Source organism: Procambarus clarkii, chromosome 32, assembly GCF_040958095.1.
Source record: "Procambarus clarkii isolate CNS0578487 chromosome 32, FALCON_Pclarkii_2.0, whole genome shotgun sequence".
Taxonomy (NCBI): domain Eukaryota; kingdom Metazoa; phylum Arthropoda; class Malacostraca; order Decapoda; family Cambaridae; genus Procambarus; species Procambarus clarkii.
The window spans coordinates 32909425-32929424 of NC_091181.1; the positions used below are offsets into that span (position 1 = coordinate 32909425).

Consider the following 20000-nt stretch of genomic DNA (forward strand, 5'->3'; position numbering starts at 1 on the left):
GGTGAGGGCGGCGACCCACGCAACACCCGGGGTGAGGGCGGCGACCCACGCAACACCCGGGGTGAGGGCGGCGACCCACGCAACACCCGGGGTGAGGGCGGCGACCCACGCAACACCCGGGGTGAGGGCGGCGACCCACACAACACCCGGGGTGAGGGCGGCGACCCACGCAACACCCGGGGTGTGGGCGGCGACCCACACAACACCCGGGGTGAGGGCGGCGACCCACGCAACACCCGGGGTGTGGGCGGCGACCCACACAACACCCGGGGTGAGGGCGGCGACCCACGCAACACCCGGGGTGTGGGCGGCGACGCACCAGCTGGGGAAATGCCTGGCACATGATGGGTCTGGCGCGCGTGTTTACAAGACCCGAGGGCCGCCCTGGCCGGACCCTGATTGACGTCACCGCGGCCAGGTTACCGGACAGCTTCTGGGAAAGCCGCCACAACCGGCTCCCGTTGACCGCCGGCACACTTGACACCTGTGTTTGGCGGTCTGCCTTCCGCCGCCACCTTGGTGTGTCGCTTAGAGTAATTGGCGAGGCTTCCTGCCGGCGGTATGACACAAGGGAGGGGGGGGGGCGGTATGACACGAAAGGGGGGCGGTATGACACGAAGAGGAGGCGGTATGTCACGAAGAGGGGGCTGTATGACACGAAGAGGAGGCGTTATGACACGAAGAGGAGGCGGTATGTCACGAAGAGGGGCGGTATGACACGAAGAGGGGGCGGTATGACACGAGGAGGGGGAGTGGTATGAGTTTCAATCGAATGTAGATACGAAAGTGCCCAATCGGCTCGGGCACTTTTACCCCAATTGACCGGGACCAAAGAGCCGGCGCTCAACCTCCGCAAGCACTTGAGTACACACATATAAACACCGTACTCATGATACACTCACCACGTGACAACCTGGGGAGGATTGACTAGGAACCAATCCATAACTGTTCGGTTAGGCTGAGTTGGAAGGACGCAACCTGCGGGCTGGTTGCGTCACGCAAGGGAAAAGTCCGTTAACACCAGGCGGCGTTACTATCACCTGCGGCCTCACATTCCTGGCCCCCGACCTCCAACACCGCACCTGCGGCCTCTCACATTCCTGGCCCCCGACCTCCAGCACCGCAGCTGCGGCCTCTCACATTCCTGGCCCCCGACCTCCAACACCGCAGCTGCGGCCTCTCACATTCCTGGCCCCCGACCTCCAACACCGCAGCTGCGGCCTCTCACATTCCTGGCCCCCGACCTCCAACACCGCACCTGCGGCCCCCGACCTCCAACACCGCACCTGCGGCCTCTCACATTCCTGGCCCCCGACCTCCAACACCGCACCTGCGGCCTCTCACATTCCTGGCCCCCGACCTCCAGCACCGCACCTGCGGCCTCTCACATTCCTGGCCCCCGACCTCCAACACCGCACCTGCGGCCTCTCACATTCCTGGCCCCCCGACCTCCAACACCGCACCTGCGGCCCCCGTCCTCCAACACCGCACCTGCGGCCCCCGACCTCCAACACCGCACCTGCGGCCTCTCACATTCCTGGCCCCCGACCTCCAACACCGCACCTGCGGCCTCTCACAGTAGCAGTGACAAAGAGAGCAGTGAAACAAATATCAGATGAAAATCTTACTAAACGAATTCACAGAGAGGTGCAAGCTGTAGCATTAAACATAATGATGTATATACCGTGAGGAGACATTTATACATGGAACTAATCAAGCAAGAACTCGGCAATGTGATGTTATAGTGGCCAGGATACGCCTGGGATATAGACGTATCTGGCAGCTCTTTCAAAACTCAAAATATCGAGTACACCATGTGTCAACTTTTTCAGTACAATCGCATACATTCCCTTGAACGACATTGTATAATGACTCATATCGACTGACTTCCGGCCCACGAGTTAAGATATGTCGAACTCTGTAAATTTTATCTGAATAAAGGAACACTCGATGACATATTGTACCCAAGACTGACCACGTAATGTAACAATTATGTAATATATATGTGACGTAATTATAATTTAATCACCTTTTGTGGCTAAGTGCTCATTAACGCCCAAGGTAAGGTCCAAGATAAGTGCTCATTAACGTCCAGTTACTGTGTTACAATATAGCTACTCTCTGACCCCGTCTATGTGAGACAGCCGAAAATGTGAAATTTATATCAGTAATATGCATGCTGGATAGCACTGTATGGCCACATCTGTTGTAGACCGAAGTACACCACTACGGAGTGACCGATTCATTATGATGACAGATCATCATCCGGGTCATTATGATGACAGATCATCATCCGGGTCATTATGATGATGACAGATCATCATCCGGGTCATTATGATGATGACAGATCATCATCCGGGTCATTACGATGATGACATCATCCGGGTCATTATGATGATGACAGATCATCCGGGTCATTATGATGATGACAGATCATCATCCGGGTCATTATGATGATGACAGATCATCCGGGTCATTATGATGATGACAGATCATCATCCGGGTCATTATGATGATGACAGATCATCATCCGGGTCATTATGATAACAGATCATCATCCTTCGCTCCTGAGTGTACCCGCCAGCAAGATGAGCAGGACTAACAGCTGTGCTTTGTTTACATCACACAGCTGTCCTTTGTTTACATCACACAGCTGTCCTTTGTTTACATCACACAGCTGTCCTTTGTTTACATCACACAGCTGTGCTGTGTTTACATCTAACACCTATGTGCATGGTCAGCACTAAACGCGCACGGAACAATGTAATTACTAGGATCATGTTAGGGGAGTTGCCGTTACCTGTGACAGATGGGCGCCAGTAACGCATCTCTCACTCCTCAACTCTCGTGTGGAAACTCTGATATTTGGGTCACACTCCATAACATTACATTATTGCATTGCCAAGTCACTGGACCCCATGAGCCCAACACCACACACACACACACCTGCAGACGACATGCTGTATTCATTCTGGCGTTCCTGTTGATCTCTCAACCTGTCCACGGGTTGCTGGTGATGTGTGACAGGTTCCCAGCCTCTGTATGGGACGGTGTCCTCCGAGACGGGAATGGTATAACATTGGTATAGTTTCTCTGTGGTTTAGGAGAGCAGCATCAATGAACAAATCCACAAGGGCCGTGACGAGGATTCGAACCTGCGTCCGGGAGCTTCCCAGACACTGCCTTAATCAACTGAGCTACGACAGGGTAAAGGCAGCATCAGTGTCTTGCTAGCGACAAAGTATGAGAATAAACAATAGTGTCCCAGACTAGCCCGGGCCGGGTTCCAGCGTTCATCTGTTATACTTCCCAGTTCTTGCTTCCCCTCTCATCTGGAAAAAGTCCGTCTCTCTGCATTTAATCCTTTTCCCTCGGTATCTTACATGTTGTCATCAAACATGTCTAGTGACATCAATTTAAAATTCTCTTAATCTTTTTTTCATAGCTATCTTATCTACGGCATTAATCTTAGAGCAAGTTGCTGGGTTTTCTACACCACCGATACATATTCTAGAACTGGTCTGACGTATGCTGTGTATAATGATATAAAAGATAAGTTATCCAGGTTCCTAAATGCCGTGCTTGGGTGTGGTCGTTTGACATGTACTAGTGTTACGTCCACTCACAGGTCCTTCCCCCCAGCATCTGCTGTCTTCTCACAGTGTAGTGTGCTACTGGCATCCTTTCCTTTCTCACAAACTTTATTACTTTACATTTGTTATTTTTAAACTCTAGTAGCCACTTGCCTACCCAGACGCGTAATTCGTGTAGGTTCTTATGTAATATCGCGTAGTCTTATCTCACTATGTCTTACACTACTCATCAGCTTGGCAGCATCTACAAAATTACCGTACAAGATCTTGGCTCCTCAGAAAGGCCATTCATGAAAATAAAGAAGAGGCGGGATCCAAGAACCGAGTCTTGAAGGACCTGCGTTTGTCACACCTCTCCGTCCTCGTGTTTCTTCTCTATGACCCTTCGGTTTTGTCTGGTCTGGTGCTCTGTATAAGGTAGTCCAGCGCCGTCTCCCATATATGTCAACCTGTATTTAATGTTATTTAGAAATAACACAGCCCCCCACAGCTTCTCCCCACAGCCGTTTTCTGTGGGGAGAAGCAGAAGTTTGTTGACAGTACATTTTCATTTCATTTCTTTAGTATGCACCCCATACCCATCCCGTGGGCGGTGGTGGAAAGGGTTACAGAGGTACCTTTGCGGCCCTTCACATTCCTGGCCCCGTTCCTGAACCCATAATGGGTTCAGGAAGTGAACCCGATAGTTTGTTTAGCTAAGCAAGTGACAAGTCTTGTGAAGCTAGTTACCCAATTGTTGACAGAGCGATGTACCATTACCGAGCCTCGTCTAATCTTGGTTACAAAGTGTGTCCACTCCACCCGTGGCTTCTGATAACTATGTGCATCCCTCCTCGTGTGGTGCACGCCAGCCACAGTGTGGCTCAAGCTCACCAAGGCTCAGAGCCACTCGTCTCTCCCATACAAGACTACATTCGCGATGTCATGGCGCTCCTTAGCGATGCGTTAGAGACCCTAGACAGTGTTGGTCTGGTGCTGCTGCCTCGCTTCCCTCAGCTCCGTCTCTTCTTCGTCTACCTTCTCCCCAGTTCTCATCTTTTTCTCTCTTTTATGACCATTTGTCGCCCCCCGTAGCTGATGTCCATTTTGGTTTGAGTTTGTGTGTGATCTCCATTTTGATCTCTTTCAAATCAAATGGAGATCTCTTGATCTCCATTTCTGATCTCCATTTTGTGTATCTCCTCATTACTATAGCTCCTCAACTGCTTTTTACCCTTAGGTCTATATGACTTATCCAATAGTTTCGTCAGGCCAGGTTTAGAAACAAATCCACAAGGGCCGTGACGAGGATTCATTTCGATTTGTTCATTTGATGCATACGCTATTGTGATTTCTGTGTGCAGGTTTAGTAATTCCTCTTTGTCAATTTAGTCAATTCCCGTTAGTATTTTGTAAGTAGTGATCATATCGCCTCTTATTCTTCTGTCTTCTAGCTTTGGCATGTATAACGCTTCTTAGTCTCTCCTCGTAACTCTTGCTTTTCAGTTCCGGGAGTCATCATGTAGCGTGCCTTTGTATCTTTTTCCTTTTTACCTTTTTACGTGTGTGTGTGTGTGTGTGTGTGTGTGTGTGTGTGTGTGTGTGTGTGTGTGTGTGTGTGTGTGTGTAAGCTACACTACTCTTGAGTATAATAGTGTGTTAACTCGTCAAGTCAGCCTTCATATACAGAAGAATCTAATTTAGATCATTTAGACAACTTATCTGTCTATCAGGGTGTTTACAGAAGGAAACATCAGTTGAGCCTTGAGAAGAGGGCATAGGAAGGGTTGCCATGGAGATGGGGGGGGGTGGGGGAGTGAGGAGCAATGAGTCACATTTTAGAGACTGGTCAAGTGGGGAGATAACGCGAGAGAGAGAGAGACAGCGGTAACTAGATTGTCAGATCAAGTGTAGCTGACTGTGTGTGTGTGTGTGTGTGTGTGTGTGTGTGTGTGTGTGTGTGTGTGTGTGTGTGTGTGTGTGTGTGTGTGTGTGTGTGTGTGTGTGGTGAGTCACACATCTTGTCTCTCCCCCATCCTCCCCCCCCCCCCCCTCTCTCTCTCTCTCTCTCTCTCTCTCTCTCTCTCTCTCTCTCTCTCTCTCTCTCTCTCTTTGTCCTTAGCTCTCTTTGATTACTCCTTCCGTCTCTGCCTATCGTTGTTTACCTCTCCTCCCTCAGACTGTGTGTCTGTGTGTAATTACCTAAGTGTAATTACCTAAGTGTAGTTACAGGATGAGAGCTACGCTCGTGGTGTCCCGTCTTCCCAGCACTCTTTGTCATATAACGCTTTGAAACTACTGACGGTCTTGGCCTCCACCACCTTCTCACTTAACTTGTTCCAACCGTCTACCACTCTATTTGCGAAGGTGAATTTTCTTATATTTCTTCGGCATCTGTGTTTAGCTAGTTTAAAACTATGACCTCTTGTTCTTGAAGTTCCAGGTCTCAGGAAGTCTTCCCTGTCGATTTTGTCAATTCCTGTTACTATTTTGTATGTAGTGATCATATCACCTCTTTTTCTTCTGTCTTCTAGTTTTGGCATATTTAATGCTTCTAACCTCTCCTCGTAGCTCTTGCCCTTCAGTTCTGGGAGCCACTTAGTAGCATGTCTTTGCACCTTTTCCAGTTTGTTGATGTGCTTCTTAAGATATGGGCACCACACAACAGCTGCATATTCTAGCTTTGGCCTAACAAAAGTCATGAACAATTTCTTTAGTATATCGCCATCCATGTATTTAAATGCAATTCTGAAGTTAGAAAGCATAGCATAGGCTCCTTGCACAATATTCTTTATGTGGTCCTCAGGTGATAGTTTTCTATCTAGAACCACTCCTAGATCTCTTTCTTTATCAGAATTCTTTAAAGATTTCTCACATAATATATAGGTTGTGTGGGGTCTATGTTCTCCTATTCCACATTCCATAACATGACATTTATTAACATTAAATTCCATTTGCCAAGTGGTGCTCCATATACTTATTTTGTCCAGGTCTTTTTGAAGGGCATGACAGTCATCTAAATTTCTTATCCTTCCTATTATCTTAGCATCATCAGCAAACATGTTCATATAATTCTGTATACCAACTGGTAGATCATTTATGTACACAATAAACATCACTGGTGCAAGAACTGAACCCTGTGGTACTCCACTTGTGACATTTCTCCATTCTGATACATTGCCTCTGATTACTGCCCTCATTTTTCTATCAGTCAGAAAATTTTTCATCCATGATAGAAGCTTACCTGTCACCCCTCCAATATTTTCCAGTTTCCAGAACAACCTCTTATGTGGAACTCTGTCGAAAGCCTTTTTTAGGTCCAGATAGATGCAGTCAACCCAACCATCTCTTTCCTGTAATATCTCTGTGGCTCGATCATAGAAACTGAGTAAATTCGATACACAGGATCTTCCAGATCGAAAACCATACTGTCTGTCTGATATTATATCATTTCTCTCTAGGTGTTCTACCCATTTAGTTTTGATTAGTTTTTCCAATACTTTCACTATTACACTTGTCAATGATACAGGTCTATAATTGAGGGGGTCTTCCCTGCTGCCACTTTTGTAGATTGGAACTATGTTAGCCTGTTTCCACCCGTCTGCTACGATTCCTGTACACAGGGATGCCTGAAAGATCAGGTGAAGTGGAATGCTGAGCTCAGATGCACATTCTCTCAGAACCCATGGTGAAACGCCATCTGGGCCAGCTGCTTTGTTCTTACCGAGCTCCTTGAGCATTTTTTCCACTTCGTCTCTAGACATCTCTATGTGTTCTATGTTGTTCTCTGGAATTCTTATTGTATCTGGTTCCCTAAAGATTTCATTTTGTACAAACACACTTTGGAACTTTTCGTTTAGTGTTTCACACATTTCCTTTTCATCTTCCGTGAATCTATTTCCCATTTTCAACCTCTGAATATTATCCTTTACCTGCAATTTGTTGTTTATGAATTTATAGAATAGACCTGGTTCTGTTTTACATTTGTCCGCAATCCCTTTTTCAAAATTTCTTTCTGCCTCTCTCCTCACTGCCGTGTAGTTGTTTCTCGCATCTTTGTATCGCTGGTATGTTTGGGGGTTCGGCCTCTTCCTGTATTGATTCCATTTTTGTGTCTTTCGGTCTCTAGCCCTCTCGCAATTTCTATTGAACCAATCCTGTTTCCTAGTTCTGCATCTCTGTTTTGGTATAAATTTTTTTGTGCCTTTATCATATATTTCACAAAACTTGCCATACATCTCATTCACTTCCTTGCCTAGCATCAAGTCTGTCCAATTATACTCACTAAAAAAATTTCTAAGGTCACCATAATGTCCTCTCCTGAAGTCTGGTTTTTCAACTGCTTCAACCTCCTTATTTTCTTCCAGCTTATAACGCATTGCATACTTTATTCCCAAAAAGACATGGTCACTTTTACCCAAGGGAGGAAGGTACTGAATGTCAAATATCTCTTCCTCCTTCCTGGTAAATATCAAATCTAGCATGGAGGGAACGTCCCCTTCCCTCATCCTCGTAGCTTGTTTAACATGTTGATACAAGAATGTTTCCAGGATGAGGTCTACAAATTTACAGGTCCAAAAATCTTCTGTTTTAGCTTCATATGCTTCCCAGTCTATGGATTTCAAGTTGAAGTCACCGACTATCAACAGTCGTGATCTATCGTTATCCGCTCTCGCTATAATCTCTCTCATTATTGTTATAAGACCTTCACGTTTACTATCTAGCTCCTCCTTTGACCATGTGCTGCTTGGCGGTGGACTATATGCATTTATCATCATTAGTTTATCATCCTCATAGCAGATCTCTAGTGCTATTATGTCAACTTCTTGTGGATTGGCAGTCATTATTTCCTTCACCTTTAGGTGTTCTTTTACCAGCACAGCAACGCCACCGCCTTTCCTAATTTTTCTGTCCCGTCTCCAAATTGAGTAGCCCCTTGGGAATATGACCTCATTTAAAATTACATCTTCAAGTTTTGTCTCCGTGAGTGCAACAATGTCTGGTGTCTGCAGCTGTATTACATCACTTAACTCCAGTATCTTCGATCTCACTCCATCTATGTTGGTGTATGCAATCTTCAGGAACTTGTTCCCCCTCTCCTTATTCTTCACTCCCCCTCTCTCTATTGATTTTGTTGGTTTGCCTTTATGTACCACTTTACTGGTTTGCCTACCCCTATCACTTTGTAGAAAAAAGAATTTATTTCTTCTTCATTCCTGCTCTCATTTAAATGTTTTGCCTCGGCGAGGTTCAGTTTCAGCTTCTCTCTATCTTCTTTTGAAAGATCTCGTCTTAACGACCACCCTTTCCCATCCTCATCCCTTTGCAATTTTCTAGCATTCCTTAGTACTTCTTCCATCTGTTTGGCACCGTTTAGGGTGATCCTCAAAGGTCGATCTTTCCCTTTTACGTACCTGCCTATTCTCCTGTAGTCGCACACATTCTCTCTGTTTGTAAGACCTTCCACGAGGCCAACAATTTTATCTACTACTTTAGCTTCTTCTACAGCTCTTTCTGACCTAGATGTTATCGCCTTTTCTTTGCAGCCAAAAATGATCAGGGACTTACTCCGATCAACTGTGTTTTGCACCAACTTCGGGTTAGATGCCAATTCTTTCCTCACTTCTAGCCTAATGTTTGTTTTATCTTGGTTGCTGCAGTGTTTGACTTCCTTTACTGCTTCTTCTATTTTTTCCTTCTCCTTGGCCACTTGTGCATAAGTGAGTTGCATATCTTTCTTGCACTGTTCTATTCCCTGTGTAACTTCCTCCATCTGTGCTGACAAAAGCTGTTTCTCCTGTTGAATTTCCTTGCCTAACCTATTGTAGTCATTTATGTTTAAATTTACTTTAACTTCTTCCAAAGCTATTTTTAAGAGTTTATTTTCTTCTTCCATGGCTTTGCAATTTGTTTCCAATTGATTCTTATCCTTGCGCAAGTCTTTCACTAAACCCTCAAGACATAAAACTTTGCTATTCAAATGGTCATTACTTTCTTTCAATTTACTAATTATTTCTACATGAGAGTTCACTATAGTATCTAAATTTACCAACTTGTTATGTAGACTACTAATATCAATGCTTTCTTCATTGAATCCCTCAAAATCAAGCTCTGTTTTGTTTTTCCCCTTGCCAGTGGCCATCTTGAATGTTCTTCTCTGCACTGTAAACACTAGGGCAACTTTTTCTCATCCGATTTTTCACTTCCCTTAGCACTTTCCTGTTATCTCACCTATTTTTCAAGAGCACTATACCTTTATGTTCTCTGGGACACCACTCACTACCATCAACCTGTACTACAATACTTAGGATTGTTGAAATATGCTGGAGCTCCTCTGCTGCAAGTGTTGACCCTAGGGGTGTCACCTTTTGAATTTGTGTGTGTGTGTGTGTGTGTGTGTGTGTGTGTGTGTGTGTGTGTGTGTGTGTGTGTGTGTGTGTGTGTGTAATGATACTAGAGTGTTGAGGCTGGAGCAGTAGCGCCTGCTATCTCCCCCTCTCACTACTTCACCTGATAACCTCGCCATCTTCACCATAAACACATTCCTGACATCCCCGTGACTCATCTGTGCCCAGATTTACGGTGCGTGTGCTTGCTGGGGAGTGTTAAACACGCCTCCTTTCTCAGTTGACGCTGTCTATTTCCCGAGGAAAAGTGTCCTTATCATGTCTTGTCTATTGTGTCTACTTAGGTGTGGAGGAGACGTCTGTCACTGTCACGTCTCTCCCCCCCCCCTCACTGGGACGTCTCTCCCCCCCTCACTGGGTCGTCTCTCCCCCCCTCACTGGGACGTCTCTCCCCCCCTCACTGGGTCTTCTCCCCCCCCTCACTGGGACGTCTCCCTCCCTCACTGGGACGTCTCTCCCCCTCACATTAGCCCATTGTGTCATCTGCAAGCATTAACATGAGGGAGCCTCCGCCAGGCCTCAACATATAATAGAAACAGGATGGCTCCTACCACTGACCACTCTGCAACGCCATTCGTTCTCACTCTTTCCACTTTCTTATTTCCACTCACAATGTCACCATTTGCTTCCTTCCCGAGTGAAAGGAAGTCAATGGTTACTCTACCACTCCTGCGGATACCGCAGCTGGCTTTTCTTGCTTGAGTAGGAATATCTTGTGTGGAACAATATCAAATACTCCATGATAATCTAGGAATATACTTTCTCTTGATTTCTGCCATAGCGTAGCATTCGAATACGTTTGGAGACTAAATACACTTGTTCCAGGTGGGGTACGAACCTGGGGCCAGATTCACGAAGCAGTTACGCAAGTACTTCCGAATGGGAACAACTTTCCTCAATCTTTGATGGCTTTAGTTACACAATTTACAAGCATGAAAACTTGCCAATCAACTGTTGTTATTGTAATAAACAGCCTCCTGGTGCTTCGGAGCTCATTAACTGTTTAATAATTGTAAAGAAAGCCGCCAAAGATTGAGATAAGATGTACAGGTTCGTAAGTGTTTGCGTAACTGCTTCGTGAATCTAGCCCCTGCTTTGGACCAGTCGCTCTAGCAATTTACAGGTGATACTCGTTATTTCTTATGGTGTGTGTATAAGTCAGCCGGGTGTTAGAATCTCTGTGTATAAGTCAGCCGGGTGTTAGAATCTCTGTGTATAAGTCAGCCGGGTGTTAGAATCTCTGTGTATAAGTCAGCCGGGTGTTAGAATCTCTGTGTATAAGTCAGCCGGGTGTTAGAATCTCTGTGTATAAGTCAGCCGGGTGTTAGAATCTCTGTGTATAAGTCAGCCGGGTGTTAGAATATGTGTATGTCTGTGTTCACCCAGACAGGATCTGCAGTGTTCAGTGTTCCCCTGCAGATACCTTTGGTAGTGACCTTCGTGCAAGAGATACCTTTGGTATTGACCTTCGTGCAAGAGATACCTTTGGTATTGACCTCCGTGCAAGAGATACCTGTGGTTAGTGTTGCAAGGCCAGCCTCTGTCTCTGCAAGTTACATGACTTAAGTGGCACTTGTGTTCAAGGTGGATGTGTGGGTAGCTGCAGGTAATTACCCAAGTGTAATTACCTAAGTGTAGTTACAGGATGAGAGCTACGCTCGTGGTGTCCCGTCTTCCCAGCACTCTTTGTCATATAACGCTTTGAAACTACGAATGGTTTTGGCCTCTACCACCTTCTCACTTAACTTGTTCCAACTGTCTACAACTGTGTGTGTGTGTGTGTGTGTGTGCTTACCTAATTGTGCTTGCGGGGGTTGAGCTCTGGCTCTTTGGTCCCGCCTCTCAACCGTCAATCAACTGGTGATTGACGGTTGAGAGGCGGGACCAAAGAGCCAGAGCTCAACCCCCGCAAGCACAATTGTGTGTGTGTGTGTGTGTGTGTGTGTGTGTGTGTGTGTGTGTGTGTGTGTACGTGCACACGCTCAAGGGTGTTTAGGTTCACATGTATGGATAAACCTGAAGCCCCTAAGAGTTACCATCAAGTGTCACAAGGGTTTGGGCGGGAAGGTCGGCCATCTTGGCGCGCGGATTGAACGCTCCTGGCTGGACTTTCTTTCCACACCTTACCTGGAACTCATCTTTAATTCAGCTGGCTTCTTTGGGCCAGTGTGTGCTCACTGCAGCTACCCAGGGGCTCACAGGACCGGGGGAGGCCGGAGCCTCCCAAATGGACGCCTCCCCGAGCGGGGGCGCCATGGATGTTGACAGCAAGTCCCAGAGAGGAAAACGTCTGCTAGAAGATGAGTCGGCTGATGCTGCCCCAGAGCGAGATGCTAAGAGGATATCCTCCCCTTCAGAAGACCTTAGTCTTGTGGTACCCCGTTCCTCGTTTGTGGTAGTCCTAATCCAGTCAGAATCAGGTCAGTGCGTCTTTGCAAATCCTCGTACCTTAGGTGCAGCAATCGAGGCTTCCGTATTGTGGCCACATTGCCTGCCTGAGACCATACGTACCCTGGGTAGGGGTGCAGCACTCAAGCTACATATCAGAAAGGAGGCTCTATCACACATCTGTGTATCCGACATTAATAAGTTGGGGGACTGGCCTGTCAGGTGCCGACAGGTATTGTCGCAGGAGGAGGAGTCTCGGGCCCGGTATGGGAAGATTGGCCCAATTGACCAGAGTGTAGATGTGGATGACATCCAGGCCGCTCTGCAGGTATTAGGGGGTGCATCAGTGAGATTATTGGAAGTTACCAGGATTCGCGGAGCAGCAGGGCCGACATCCATGGTCCGTGTAAAGTTCGATGGGCACCTCCCTGACCGAGTGGCACTACACAGGACCTCGTATCAGGTTCAGCCCTACAATTTCCCTGTTTTACGATGTTACGCTTGTCATCTATTGGGCCACAGTCGCCTGACCTGCCGTAATACAGCACGGTGTGCAAACTGCGGCAAAACTGGCCATTCAGACAGAGATGACGGTGGGTGCTCTGCTGCACCCCGCTGCTTTTTATGCCATGGCCATCATAAGGTTACGTCTAAGAGTTGTCCTGTATATCTTGAGGCCCTCCAGTTGGACATCGATCACAAAACAGCGGGGACACCTCGACATGAGCTGTTCCAGAAGTTGCGTACCCTCAATCAGCCTATCGCTTCTTCTCGCCTCCAGGTTCCCCCTGGTCGGGCCTCTTCACAAGTAGGAACTAGCAGACGCTCTTGCCTGTCCCAGTCACATGCCACATACGCCCAGGTTGCTAATCGATTTTCCCTCCTGGGTAGCCTTGACACTGACGGAAACTCATCCACGGATACAGACATGGACGCTCAGTCTCGGCCGGAGCCTAGCACTCGTCACCCTCCTGCCTTTCCTCAAAGAAGCCAACACCGGCGTCGTCGACACACCCATCGATCAGGAGGTACTGCTCCAACAGACAGCCCTGATGATCCTCTGGTCCCCCAGGCACTTTCCGAAGGGATTGTGACACCGGGGGAACATGAGGCCCAGAGTGAGGCTCCCACCAGTCGCAGACGCCGTCAAGAGAGTTCGCGAGCCGACCACCGCTTCCGTCAGGCAGAGAGAAACATAGATCAACATCCTCTTGACTGGAAGTCATTGATACCACATATTTTACTTACTTTGTATGAAGGTTTTATGGCTTTTTCTAGTGGTTCCCCCTTTGGAGACGTCTGTGCACTGGTGGTCAAAAAGTTAGCTGTTGTATTTCAGGGATAATGGCGCCCCATCCTGAGAATACTGTGGTGTTTTGGAATGCCCGCTCCCTTTTTAAGAAGACGCAATTTTTACGCAATTTTATCGCCAGCGCACCACCGTTGATCGTGGGACTCTGTGAGACTTGGCTTACAGACGATCTTTCCTTCACAGTGCCGGGGTATTCTGTCTATAGACAAGATCGGCCAGTACGGGGTGGAGGGGGACTTGCCCTCTTGGTCAGGGACTCAGTTCCCAGCTCCTTGCTCCGGATTCACTCCTTCCCGGGTGGACATTTAGAATTCTTGGCAGTGAAGGTCGCCCTCTCCCATGGGTGGGGCACCTTTGGAGTTCTGTATAACCCCTGTCTACCGGTAACGAAGAAGGAACTAGAACACTATTTTGGTCAGATCACAGACACCTGCCTCGTCATGGGTGACTTTAACGCTCGGCACTCATCATGGCAACCCATGCTATCGGGTCGCCACCACAACATGGCTGGCCGAGCCCTATTTCAGTTTCTCCTTGACTCCCCAGACCTCTCCTTACTGACGCCGCCAGGTTTGGGAACTCGGATAGACCCGCTAAATGGCCATACTTCAACACTCGATCTTTGCATTGGAAGAGGCCCCTTCACGATGGCGCAGATATGGACCGGGCCGTACCTGGGTAGTGATCACCTGCCCATCGTCATCTCCTTCGGGGGCACTGTTCGTCCTGCTCTGACCTCCCGTAGATCCAAATGGATCTTCTCGGAAGAGGGGTGGCATGGCTATGAGGCGGATGACTGGTTGACCCTTCCCCCAGTTACTGCAGATCTCCATGGGTCAGCAGATGCTCTCTCCGAGTCCCTCTTCAGTGTAGGCTCTCGGCATTTCAGGAGGACTAGTGGCCAGACAACCAATCCTTCCCGCCGTGGGGCACCGTGGTGGACTCCTGAATGTCGGCAGGCAGTACTGGACCGGCGACGTGCGTGGAATTCGTGGCGGCGCCACCCTACTCCACTGCAGCGGCAGACCTTCCGCAGGGCGGACGCCAGGTGTAGACAAACAGTCCTCCTTGCCAAACGCAAGGCCTGGGCTAATTACTGTGCCTCTCTCCGATTCGACTCCTCCTCTGCGGGAGCCTGGGCCTTTGTTCGTAAGATGACAGGTAGGTACTCCCGGCCTACCATCCCACTCAGAGACCCCAGTGGTAATGGGGGCCTAGGGGAAGTACAAATAGCCGAACTCTTGGCTGACCACTTTGAAGATGTTTACCGTTCCCCGCTCCTCTCTGTGAGTTCCATAGGTTGGGGCTCCCGACAGGGTATAGGACTAGCTCAGGACCTGGATCGCCCATTTACATCTGTTGAGCTGAAGGACGCTCTGTCACTCTCTAAGTCGGGCACTATGCCAGGGATAGACAACGTCCCATATGAATTTGTTCGGAGGGCACCCAAGAGCTTTCAGTCCCACCTCCTTTACTTCTACAACGCCTGCTGGTCCTCTGGTGTCTTCCCTGCCCCTTGGAAACACGCCATTCTTCTACCATTGGCCAAGTCAGGGAAGGATCCGTCTGTCCCGACTTCATATCGGCCCATAAGTTTGCTTCCATGTCTCGGGAAACTGATGGAACGTCTTGTTCACACCCGGCTACAATGGGTGGTGGAAACCTCAGGTCTCCTACCTGAGGGTATCAGTGGATTTCGGCCGGGAAGAAGCACGATGGACTGCCTCCTCTCCTTGGAACATCGAATAATGGACACTTATCGACGGAGAAGAGTGCTCCTTGCAGCATTCTTCGATATCAAGAGTGCATTTGACTCTGCTTCTCATTCTGCTGTCCTTCAGAGTCTCGCTCGACTAGGTCTCTCGGGTCCGGCGTTAAGGTGGTTCCAAAACTATCTACAGGGCCGCTCATTCAAAGTGGCGGTTGGTGGAGTCGTCTCTACGTCCCGCCCTGTCTCGCGTGGTGTCCCTCAGGGAGCGATTCTGAGCCCACTACTATTCTCTATTCTTCTGTCTGATCTCCCTGTATTCCGGGGGGTCCAGGTTTTAGCCTATGCCGATGACGTAACCCTCGTGGCGGATGGTGACACTCTCCTAGAGGCACAAGGCTCCCTGCAAAATGCCGTGACTGTGTTCTCAGCAATTGTGCTGGGGAAGGGGCTCTCCATTAACCCTGTGAAAAGTTGCGTCATGAGCTTCACCTGGACCCGCCTACCAGACCAGCCAGTGGTGACCCTCGGGGGCTGTCGTCTCCCGATCGCTACCGAACACAGGTGGCTGGGGGTCGTTCTAGATGGCCCTCGGCTGACGTGGAGGCACCATGTCGACTACCTTCGGGCCTCATGCCTTCGTCGCGTGAACATCATGAAACGGGTCTCTGGTGCGGCTTGGGGGGCTTCACGGGAGTCGCTCCTAGCTCTCTACAAGGCCTTCATTCGTAGCAAGATCATGTATGCGAGTGAAGTCTATGGCTCAGCAGCAGCATCTGTCTTGGCAAGGCTGGATCCCATTCAAAATGGTGCCCTTCGCTCAGCGTTAGGAGCTATGCCCTCCTCGCCAGTTCTTTCCCTTCATGCCGAGTCGGGGCTATGGCCCCTGAGCTTTCAACGTCTTCTCGCCCACTGCCGCCAACTTCAACGGATAGTGCGTCTCCCTGCTACCCATCCACTTACTCGCCTCCAGCTCGAGGCCAACTGGTGGAATGTGCCGGCTGGACACTCCAGACGTCGTCAATTGCCTTTCGTCGTCCGGGCCTTGGATGCATATTCACAGTTTTCCCTTCCCGTCCCTGTACTCATCCCCGGCCCGATCATCTCACCTGTGCCTCCGTGGGCAGAAGAGATCATTCGAGTTTCTGTCGACTTTTCCAAGCCTCCTCGTCGGAAGAGAGATTTAGAGGGTTTGGCCCCTTTAATTTTTGCAGACCTACGAGCCTCCTTATACTCTGGATACTTAGAGGTTTACACGGATGGGTCCCGCAAAGATCAGCCACCATCTACATCTGCGGCAGCATACTTTGCTCCTTTTTCTTTCTGTCAGACGTGGAAACTCTCCCCTGCTCATTCGTGCCTGGCCGGGGAATTGTTTGCAATCTTACTAGCCTTACGACTCCTTCGACAAGTTTCAGGGCCCTCTGCAGTGGTTATCTACGTGGACTCAATCACAGCCCTACATCTGATATCATCTCGGCGTCCACGAGTCCATCGTCATACTGTGTCACAGATCCGTGGAGAACTGCTGTCATACTCTGTTACTCCAGGTTGGTCCATCTATCTCCAATGGGTTCCGTCACATGTCGGTATTAAAGGCAATGAGGTAGCCGACGCAGCAGCAGGGATGGCGCATGCTCTCCATGACACTACAAATGTGCCTCTAGACCTTTCCGAAATTCTCCCGCAACTCCGGGCGGCTTGCCTCGTGAGTTGGGAGGCAATGATGGAGCCAGCACTCAGGTCCTCCTCTTTGGCGGGTCTACGGGAGGATTCCTCCCCGCGTCCATGGACTCGTCATCATTCTCGACTCCTCGACACTGCCATCACTCGTCTCCGGATTGGGCACACTTGCCTGGCCGCACATCTCCATCGTCTACGGCTGGTAGATTCCCCATATTGCCAGTGGTGTCCGACCCAGGAGGATACAGTGGAGCACCTTCTACTTCACTGCCCTCGATTTCATAGCGCTCGCGTCAGACTACAGAGTTCCGTTCGTAGGCTGAATATTCCCCGCCTCACAGTTCCCGTTCTCCTTGACGGGGCAGGTGCGAGAGACGAAGACGTCCGTCATGACATCCTTCGCCATACCTTCCGCTTCATCCGTCATGTCCGCGGCCTGAAGAGACTGTAAAATTTGTCGCCTGAGGAGATTGTAGGGTCTAAGGCCTGAAGAGACTATAGGGGCCCCATCCCTTCGCTATTTCCCGGTATCGGGCAGCCGGGGCGCATCCGATCCCACGATCGTCGTCGCCCCTAAATCAACACAACAACAACAACAAGTGTCACAAGCACGAAACAATGTGTAATTATGCAGGCGGGTGAGAGGCTGCCGACCAGGACCACTTAGTCAGCCATCACATCCCAGCATCCAGCCCTCATCTCATCTGGGCTCTGCGCCTCCCAACTGAGAAGTCAGTTGTTCTGTAGTAAGCCGAGAACCCCGTCTCTGACCTGGGAGGGGTTCACGGAGCCTAGTACCCCGTCTCTGACCTGGGAGGGGTTCACGGAGCCTAGTACCCCGTCTCTGACCTGGGAGGGGTTCACGGAGCCTAGTACCCCGTCTCTGACCTGGGAGGGGTTCACGGAGCCTAGTACCCCGTCTCTGACCTGGGAGGGGTTCACGGAGCCTAGTACCCCGTCTCTGACCTGGGAGGGGTTCACGGAGCCTAGTACCCCGTCTCTGACCTGGGAGGGGTTCACGGAGCCTAGTACCCCGTCTCTGACCTGGGAGGGGTTCACGGAGCCTAGTACCCCGTCTCTGACCTGGGAGGGGTTCACGGAGCCTAGTACCCCGTCTCTGGCCTGGAAGGGTTCATGGAGCCTCGTGAAGTAAGCCCTGGCTGCTAGTGTGTGCTGGAGACGACACCAATACCTTAGCTGGGATCTACTTGTCAGTTGATATTTTATATATATATATATATATATATATATATATATATATATATATATATATATATATATATATATATATATATATATATATATATTGCTCTGTGTTCCCTTCTCTGAGGCTGTGGGTCCCTATAATTGCACCAGTGGTGGTACCCCCCTATATATATTATATATATATATATATATATATATATATATATATATATATATATATATATATATATATATATATATATATATATATATATATATATATATATATAATGTGTGTGTGTCTTTAGCAGTAGCATGTAGCTTAGTTAGGGGGCAGGGAGGAGAAAGACAAGGAGGAGGGGGAGTGTGTGTGTGTGAGGGGGGGGGACATCCTCAGCCGTGGAGGGGGGGGGCGATGGTTCACGGCTCCCCCTCCCCCCTGACAAGTAGGTCAGTGACTTGTTACACGGGCCCCTCCCCGTGTACTGGGCCCCCTCCCCGTGTACTGGGGGCCCCTCCCCGTGTACTGGGCCCCCTCCCCGTGTACTGGGGGCCCCTCCCCGTGTACTGGTAGTGGGGCTTCCTCTCCTCCACGGCTGCAAGCACTGCTCATATTGGCGGTGACCTTAACCCCGTGACCCCGCCCAGGAGGCCGACTCACACATGTGACCTCGTCACCACACCACAATGAGTGTCTCAATTGCATATCAACGATAACACCTTCGGGACCAGCGAGGCCCCCTGGAGTGTCAAGAACCTTCGTAAATCCTACAGCAAATTGTATTTTTGCTGTACATAAAAGTGTACTATTGTATGTGTTCCTTTCACAGCCAGCACAACATCCCACGCCCGTAATACCTCAGGAGTTATACACATACAAGACGGAGGAAGAGAACAGTAAGCTTAGGTCGGCTTAGGTGTGACACTCGTGTAATTAACGCCGACACCTGTGTGATGTAGGCTCTTGTATGATGATACAACACTGGCTGTTGTATGCGGATACAACACTGCCCGTGTTGAGCTGCGAGTGTTTCCCGCGTGTTGATGTCAGAGGTCTTGAGTTAAACTTCCCCCCCGAGGTTGTGTTGACAGTCTCGTGTATGTATATGGTTTCCATATATTTTAAAGTGATAATATTATCGGGTGGAGTATATCCCTTATGGGGTCCACTGGTGACCGCTCCATAAAGGCTGGTTGACCTTATTGCTGTACGTCTCTAGTATAAGTAACATATGATGACTTCTTGTGTACTCGCCTAAGTTGTGCTTGACGGGGAGGTTGAGCTTCAGCTCTTGTGTCGTGTTGTTCCTGCTGGTTGTGTATTGTGAGTGTTATCATGGGCGTGTTCTCTCCCACAGTCCTGAACGTGGGTGCTCGAGCGAAGACGAGATCAACGTGGTGGACTCCCCGCCCCCGGCGCCCCTCTACGCCCACGCCTACTACGCCCACATGGACGACGATGTCCCCCTGGACATGAGTACCAAGCGTCGCTCACCCCAACCCGCCCGCCGCCCTCCCCACCACATCCCCACCTCCAACTCCCCTTCCCCGCCCCCATACCACCCCCGCCCCACCTACCTGCCTGCCCCCGCCCGCGCCCGCCCCACAGTCATCACCTGTGGGCCGCCCCGTTATCTCTCCGCCCACGACCTCCCGCCCGCAGAACCCGCCCACCTGCAGCCGCACCACGCCCACCGGGACCTGCCCCCTGCCTACTCTGAACGCCATCTGCCGCCCCCGTACAG

General features: G+C 49.5%; 1 protein-coding gene across 1 annotated transcript in view; it reads left to right on the plus strand.

Annotated features, from left to right (window-relative positions):
• The window catches only part of LOC138370624 (cell surface glycoprotein 1-like), an 84096-nt gene that overhangs the window by 22172 nt on the left and 41924 nt on the right, over positions 1-20000 (plus strand). Inside the window, exon 3 of the mRNA XM_069335184.1 lies at positions 19614-20000. This exon is cut by the window's right edge and continues 146 nt beyond it. Coding sequence (XP_069191285.1) covers positions 19614-20000 — 387 coding nt within the window. The remainder of the gene's footprint in view (positions 1-19613) is intronic.